Below are 7122 nucleotides of genomic sequence, written 5' to 3' on the forward strand. Positions count from 1 at the left end.
CCTACCTCTCCCTGAATCCATCTCTGTTAGGTCCCCTCCTCTCTGGCCACATCCTCCCATCCAAACCTCCTGCCCCTATCTTCCCTCCCAGTTGTTAATTCTAGAGCTTTATTTTTCAATTTTCCTTGTACTATACTTGTGTACATTATCCCTCCCACCCTGGCACTGTATCCACACTTAATTGTGGAATTGAATTGATTCTATGGCTATGGAAACATCATTTGATTTCTTTAAGTGTTTTAAAGAAATTTTGTTCCTGTAAATTTTGGTTATAATATTTTTATTTACCACCTCAAATATTTACAAGGAGAGGGACTGGGCCTATGATTTCTTTGGGAGACGTGCAGATCGGAACTTTCTCTGCAATTTAGAGTCTTAGGATTGCCTGGAAAACTGAGAGACCATGATTAACCCAGGGTCACACAGCCAATGTGTGCCTGAGGTGGGACTGAAAACCAGGTCTTTGGGGATTAGAAGCCAACTCTCTATACACTATGCCATAGTACATCTCCCATTTTGAAAATTTCTTTCTGAAAGGATTTTTTAAAGCCCTACTTTATTTTAGTTTTTTTTAGGCAAGTGGAGTTAAGTGACTTGCCCAGGGTCAAATAGCTAGTAAGTATCAAGTGTTTGGTCTGAGGCCGGATTTGAACTCAGGTCCTCCTGACTTCAGGGCTGGTGCTCTATCCACTCTACCACCTAGCTGCCCCCCTCCTTTACTTTAGAGGAAGTTCTCTACCATGCTGAGTCTTGGAAAAACTCTAAATATTAGGTTTTCAATTCAACAAAGTTTTAGGCTGGCTTTTTTTCAAGTCTGTCTAGTATGGCATCAGATGGAGGATACTCAAGTAAACTGGAGACATCAAAATAAATTTCTAAAACCCAAGCTTCATACAAATAATACAAAACTTTCAAGATATGTGGAAATAAGCTTTTATTTAAAAAATAAACCTAAAAAGTTTTTGGTGACAAAAGAAGAGTGGACTATGAAACAAGGTGAATGACTGACCAATATTTTGAAATAAACTTATAAAAAGTTAGTCAGTATGAACAGGCTATCTAAAAGACCTACTTTTAAAGGTGCATGACAGTTTGAGAAGCAATCTAGCTAAGACTAAGTCATGTAAAAACAGGAATTGGGAACTTTTAAAAAGCAGCCATCTTTTCTTTCTGGCACACTAATGATGAATGCTGGTTTCTCGGTTGACTCCAGACTCAAGGGGATTAAGGAACTAACAGTCACACAGTAGGTTGAAGGAATAATAATTAGTAATTGCTAACATTTATGTAGTGCCTGCTGTGTGCCAGTTACTGTGCTAGGTGCTTTACACAAATATTATCTTATGTGATGCTCACAACAGCCCTGGGATAGAGAGGACATTATTATCCCCATTTTACTGATGAGGGAACTGAGGCAAATAGCAGTTAAGTGACTTGCCCAGGTTCTCACAGCTAGTAAGTGGCTGAGAACTGATTTTGACTCTGGAAACAATGGCTTTATAGTTCCATCCATTGGACTCAGTATTTATAAGCAAAAGGAGTTCGTAGCTGTGAATAAATGAAAAGGGGGCTTGAATGCTATAGCCATCTGCAACAGGCTCAGAGGCTTTTTAAAACATTCTGTCAGGCTTTCATCATCTGTTTCACATGTAAGAGACTCCCTCAAGTGTCAATAAGTTTATGCTTAAATGGGCATTCTTAGCTATCTCGTATCACAAATCAGGCACCGGCTTCTAAATACTGTACATGGGTTCTCCCTGGGAATTTTACTGAATTTTAAATTCTAAGATTTTTAAATTTTAATTAAATTTTATTAAATTTAAAATTAAATTTTAAGATTAAAATTCTAAGATTTTTAAAATTAAATTAGGAGAAATCTTCCGGATCCGAGGAAATCATTAACCAGCTGCTTCTGGGAGGTGGGGGGAGGAGTTGCTAAAGCTTCGCTGCCATTTCTCCTATGGGAGGTCCATTAAGCCACGGATCGCCAATATCCTTGACCCCAAAGCAGTTAAGAAAGAAGAATCATTAGGTGGCTTAATAGAGAGTGATTGACGTTAGAGGTCTACCAAACTCCTTAAGAGAATTTTAGAGTATATCCTTAAAGACACTGATTTTTTTATTTTGGTTGCTGCTTTCTGTGGTGACGTCATATCTAACGCCAGCCCTACCCCTCCCCTATCCAGCGGACCATTCCTTGTTTCAAAAAGAAAATGGTTTTTTGACAGAAAAAGAAAAAAAGGCAAATGTCTGATAGTATATGCAATATCTCACACCTAGCGTGCCCCACCTCACATTAAGGAAAAAAAAACAAACCACGCCTTAATTGTCGTTATAACCAAATTAAGGGCCCAATTTGGCTGACACCTCCTCTTCCACAAACGGCCTCGTCTACTCAACACAATGAAAGGAAAATTCCCGACGTGCCCTCCTCTCCTGACCTTTCCTTGACCCCAGCATGCCTTGCGCCTCCCAGAGGCACCTGGGAACTGTAGTCTCCCGGGGGCCGCCCCCGTCACCAGGACAGCAGCTGCAGCTTTCTCAGCCCGCTGCTGCCAAGAGCGGAGGAAGAGGAGGAGGAGAGAGCGGAGAGACGCGAGCGGGACGCAGCCGGCGGAAAAGAGAAACCTGCGCGTCTGGCTGGGGCGGCTCAGCGAGGGCGCGGAGCCAGCGGCGGGACTCGAGCGGGCGCTGCAGCCAGCCCAGCGCGGGTGGCGGTGGCCGGCCTCGGAGCAAGGAGACAATCCCCGTAGCCAGTCCCGGCACCAGCACCAGCCTCGGCCCGGCGCCCGCGCCTCCGCCACCGCCACCACGCAGTCCCGAGAGGAGCCTCCGCGCCCCCGCCGCCTGCCCAACCCCCGCGGGGGAAGGCGGCCCAGGAAGATGGCCGGACCCTCGGTCTCGTCCTTCTTCTCAGGACCCGAGGAGCTGGAGGACGCGGCCCACGCCCCGGCCCTGCTGGCCCAGCTCAAGTCCTTCTACGATGCCCGGCTGCTGTGCGATGTAACCATCGAGGTGGCTGTGCCCGGCGGGGGGCCTGGCGCAGGCCGGCTGTTCTCGTGCAATCGCAACGTGCTGGCGGCCGCGTGCCCCTACTTCAAGAGCATGTTCACGGGCGGCCTGTTCGAGAGCCAGCAGCCACGCGTGACCATGCACGACGTGGATGCCGAGTCGCTGGCGCTGTTGCTGGACTACTGCTACACGGGTCGCGTGTCGGTGAGCGAGACCAACGTGCAGCGGCTCTACGCGGCCGCGGACATGCTGCAGCTCGAGTATGTGCGCGAGGCCTGTGCCGCTTTCCTCGCCCGCCGCCTAGATGTGGCCAACTGTGCCTCCATCCTCAAGTTCGCGGATGCTTTCGACCACCCGCAGCTGCGGGCCAAGGCCTTGGCCTTTGTGGCCCGCAATTTCTCCCAGCTCAGCGGGGCTCCTCGCCCCGGGGGTGAGGAATCTCTGGCAGAGTTGAGCCTGGCCCAGCTGCAGGAGGTACTGCGTCTGGACAGCCTGGACGTGGACAGCGAGCGCATCGTGTGCACTGTGGCTGTGCAGTGGCTGGAGGCTGCCCCCCTGGAGCGCGGCCCTAGTGCACCCGACGTCCTCCGCTGCGTGCGCTGGCTCCACTTCGGGGACCGAGACCGTGCCTACCTGGAGGGGCTGCGTGCCAAGCCCTTCGTCAAGCGCTACTGCCCAGGGCTCATCGAGGCCGCCCTGCGCACCCGCTATGGGGACGTGATGGTCAAGACCCCACAGGCCGCCCTGCCGGCCCCTAGCAGTGCCACCGGTCCTGTGGCCGAGAGCCCGGCCCGCAGGATAGGCATGATGGCCAAAGAGATGGTCATCTTTTTCGGACACCCCAAGGACCCCTTTTTGTGCTACGACCCTTACTCGGGAGACATCTATACCATGCCATCTCCTCTGACCAGCCTTGCTCACAATAAGACCATCACTTCCTCAGCTGTCTGTGTGTCCCCGGACAATGATATCTACCTGGCCGCCCAGCCCAAGAAGCAGCTCTGGGTCTATAATCCGGCCCAGAATAGTTGGCAACAGCTGGCTGACCGTCTGATGTGCAGAGAGGGCATGGATTTGGCCTACCTCAACGGCTACATTTACATCTTGGGGGGCCGAGACCCTGTGACAGGCGTGAAATTGAAGGAGGTGGAATGCTACAGTATTCAGAGGAACCAGTGGGTTCTGGTGGCCCCGGTTCCACATTCCTTCTACTCCTTCGAATTAATCATGGTTCACGACTATCTGTATGCAGTCAATAATAAACGGATGCTCTGCTATGACCCCAGCCGCAACCAGTGGCTGAACTGCGCTTCGCTCAAGCGCAGCGACTTCCAGGAGGCTTGTGTCTTCAACGAGGAGATCTACTGCATCTGTGACATCCCAGTCATGAAGGTCTACAACCCAGCCCGGGGAGAGTGGAGGCGCATCAGCAACATTCCCCTGGATGCAGATACCCACAACTACCAGATCGTCCGGCATGGGCAAAAGTTACTGCTCATCACCTCCACCACCCCGCAGTGGAAGAAGAACAGGGTCACGGTTCACGAGTATGAACCCAGTGATGACCGCTGGGTTAACATAGGTACTATGCTGGGACTTTTGCAGTATGACTCGGGTTTCATCTGCCTCTCTGCCCGGGTCTACCCCTCCTGCCTGGAGCCAGGACAGAGTTTCATCACGGAGGAAGATGATGTTCGGAGTGAATCCAGTGCAGACTGGGACTTAGAAGGACTCAGTGAACTGGACTCAGAGTCCGGGAGTTCCAGCTCCTTCTCAGAAGATGAAGTCTGGGTCCAGGTCGCACCCAGAGGGAATGCATTTATGCAGCAGGGTTCATTATAAAGATGTTGATTGGGAAGAATAGTTTATTGGTATGGAATGTATTTTAATAGTTACCCCACCCACCCATCGTTTTTCCCTCTACCACCCAATTAAAAAACAAGTTGAAACAAATGATTTGGCTTAGTAGGGGACAGTGTTTGGAAATATTAATGTATTATTACAAGATTTAAGCGTAAATATTTAAAGAACATTACAGATCAAAGAAATGCAACCTATTTACTAATTTACTGTGCTAAAGAAAGAAGTCCAGGGTTTACCTTTAATAGTAAAATGCTATGCAAAATAAGCTAGATGGTAATTTAACAAGGCTCTCTGTTTTCTCAGTATTTAATCAGCCGTTGCACTCATGGATTGATTTGATTTTTGTTAGTATGTTTATGCTTTGATAAGCCTGAAGAATTTAGCTTGCTGTTCATTTTAAAACTGTGAATTGCCATAAGCAATGTAACTTTTGAAAGATTGAATTGTGATTTTATATTAGGAACCTGGTAGGATTTGATGGAAAGAATGTTTGAAGGTATACTTTTTCCTTCCGATAATGAAAATAGTGGATTATCCAAAGTACCAACATAATTTTTCTTAAAAGTAAAATACAATATTTGAAATTTTAGATTAATCCCCAAAATTTAGGCTAGGGAAAGGTGATTTTATTTGCCACGAAGTTTAGAATAGAACACTCACTAGCCTAAGGAAAAAATCAGGACTCCACTATTGGAAAAGCAGTTTGAGGATCACTTGTGAAATGTGAAAGTTTGTGAATTTGCCAAATGATATTTGCCTTCTTTAAAATGACATTCGTTTCCATTAATGTCAAGAAATCATTTAAAAAAACCTTCCTAAACCAAAAATTGATTTGCCTTGTAAAACCTTGATATTTTGAACTATATGCTATACATATATATATATGTATATATACATTTGAATCATAGCAACAACTTTTTCACAAGACAATTGTTAGGGTATTTTGAATTTTATTGCAGTGGTCATTCCTTGAATTACCATAAACCTCATATACTTCCCTAAGAGACTTTGGATATACAATTTTGGTGATGGTTTTAGAGAGCTTTTCAGTGGAAGATGGCTTGTTACTTTATGGTTAATGTCAGAGAATATTGAATGTGAAGGTGTGTATAAACTAAGTATTTTATTGAATTTAGTAGTAATTGTGTCTATTGACTATAACATCAAGTGCCAGCAAATATGAACATGTTAAAAAATGCTGTGTATAAGGCCTGTTTTCCTGTAGCATTGAAAAATACTCCACCAGGTTTGTAAAAACACTATAAAAGTTCTTGATTATCAGCTATGAGCTATTTTTCTATTAAAAGTTGACAATTTAAGAACACAAACTTGATGATGGGGTTTTTTTTTTGATCCATATTTTTCCTTTTAAATGTTCCCTTGCAGACTCTTAAAGTTTAACTTCTGAAAGATTACATGTTTTGATTTTTATTAGGGTATGTGGACTTGTTTTATGTTAATTCTGTGAACTATGTACCCCCTTCTTTTTTTATTCTTCTGGAAAGAATAATATCAAGAGAAACTCCAAAGTATAGACTTCTTTCAGCACTGCAAGAAACTCCCTCTTCTGAATAGACCAAAGTGTTGTTGCTACTTATATTCTGGGGGCTTTTCTCTAATTTGGTTGATACAACATTTTAAGTAATATAAATTATGCATTGAATAAATATTATTTATCAATAATTACCTTCTCAGAAACATTGTAGTATTTGACCTAGGGTGGTCTTTGGTTACTCAGCCCTTATTCTTCAGTCTGCCAGGGGCTAAACTTTTAATACTGACTTTTGCCTTGGTCATGGACCTGATCAAGGGGGTTCTTAACCATTTTTGTATCTTAGACTTCTAAAAACTTAGGACTTAGGGACCCCTAATCAGAATGATGTCTTTTTAAATGCACAAATTACATAGCATTAAAAAAAAGACCCAATTATATTGAAATAGAGTTATCAGACGATGTATGTTTTTTTTTTTTGCTTTTTGGTGAGGCAGTTGGGGTTAAGTGACTTGACCAGGGTCACACAGCTAGTAAGTGTTAAAGGTCTGAGGCTGGATTTGAACTTGGGTCCTCCTGACTTCAAGGCTAGAGCTTTATCCACTGCGATACCTAATTGCCCCCAGAATATTTTTTTAAAACCAGTTCACCAAAGCCAGGTTAAAAACCTCTGCATCCTAACTGGAATTTGAAATCCTGGCATCTCTATGAAAAGTCAAACTACAAGCTCTTATTTGAAAGTAATTTGTAGTCAA

At 44.8% G+C, this 7122-nt stretch overlaps 1 protein-coding gene across 1 annotated transcript; it reads left to right on the top strand.

Annotated features, from left to right (window-relative positions):
• Window positions 1–1184: 1184 nt before the first annotated feature.
• Window positions 1185–6181, top strand: KBTBD7 (kelch repeat and BTB domain containing 7). Its single transcript, XM_027873535.1, has 3 exons — window positions 1185–1246; window positions 1920–2010; window positions 2458–6181. Exons 1-3 carry the CDS (start codon window positions 1185–1187, stop codon window positions 4852–4854), a joined length of 2550 nt encoding a protein of 849 aa, XP_027729336.1. The 3' UTR covers window positions 4855–6181.
• The last annotated feature ends 941 nt before the right edge of the window (window positions 6182–7122 follow it).

The sequence above is a fragment of the Vombatus ursinus genome, unplaced genomic scaffold, assembly GCF_900497805.2.
Source record: "Vombatus ursinus unplaced genomic scaffold, bare-nosed wombat genome assembly UNPS02014802.1, whole genome shotgun sequence".
NCBI lineage: Eukaryota > Metazoa > Chordata > Mammalia > Diprotodontia > Vombatidae > Vombatus > Vombatus ursinus.

Coding starts and splice junctions, on each gene's coding strand:
- KBTBD7 (XM_027873535.1), top strand. CDS start 1,185: ATGAATGCTGGTTTCTCGGTTGACTCCAGACTCAAGGGGATTAAGGAA. Junction 1,247..1,919: donor AAGGAACTAACAGTCACACA/GTAGGTTGAAGG, acceptor TGCTTCTGGGAG/GTGGGGGGAGGAGTTGCTAA. Junction 2,011..2,457: donor ATATCCTTGACCCCAAAGCA/GTTAAGAAAGAA, acceptor CCTTGACCCCAG/CATGCCTTGCGCCTCCCAGA.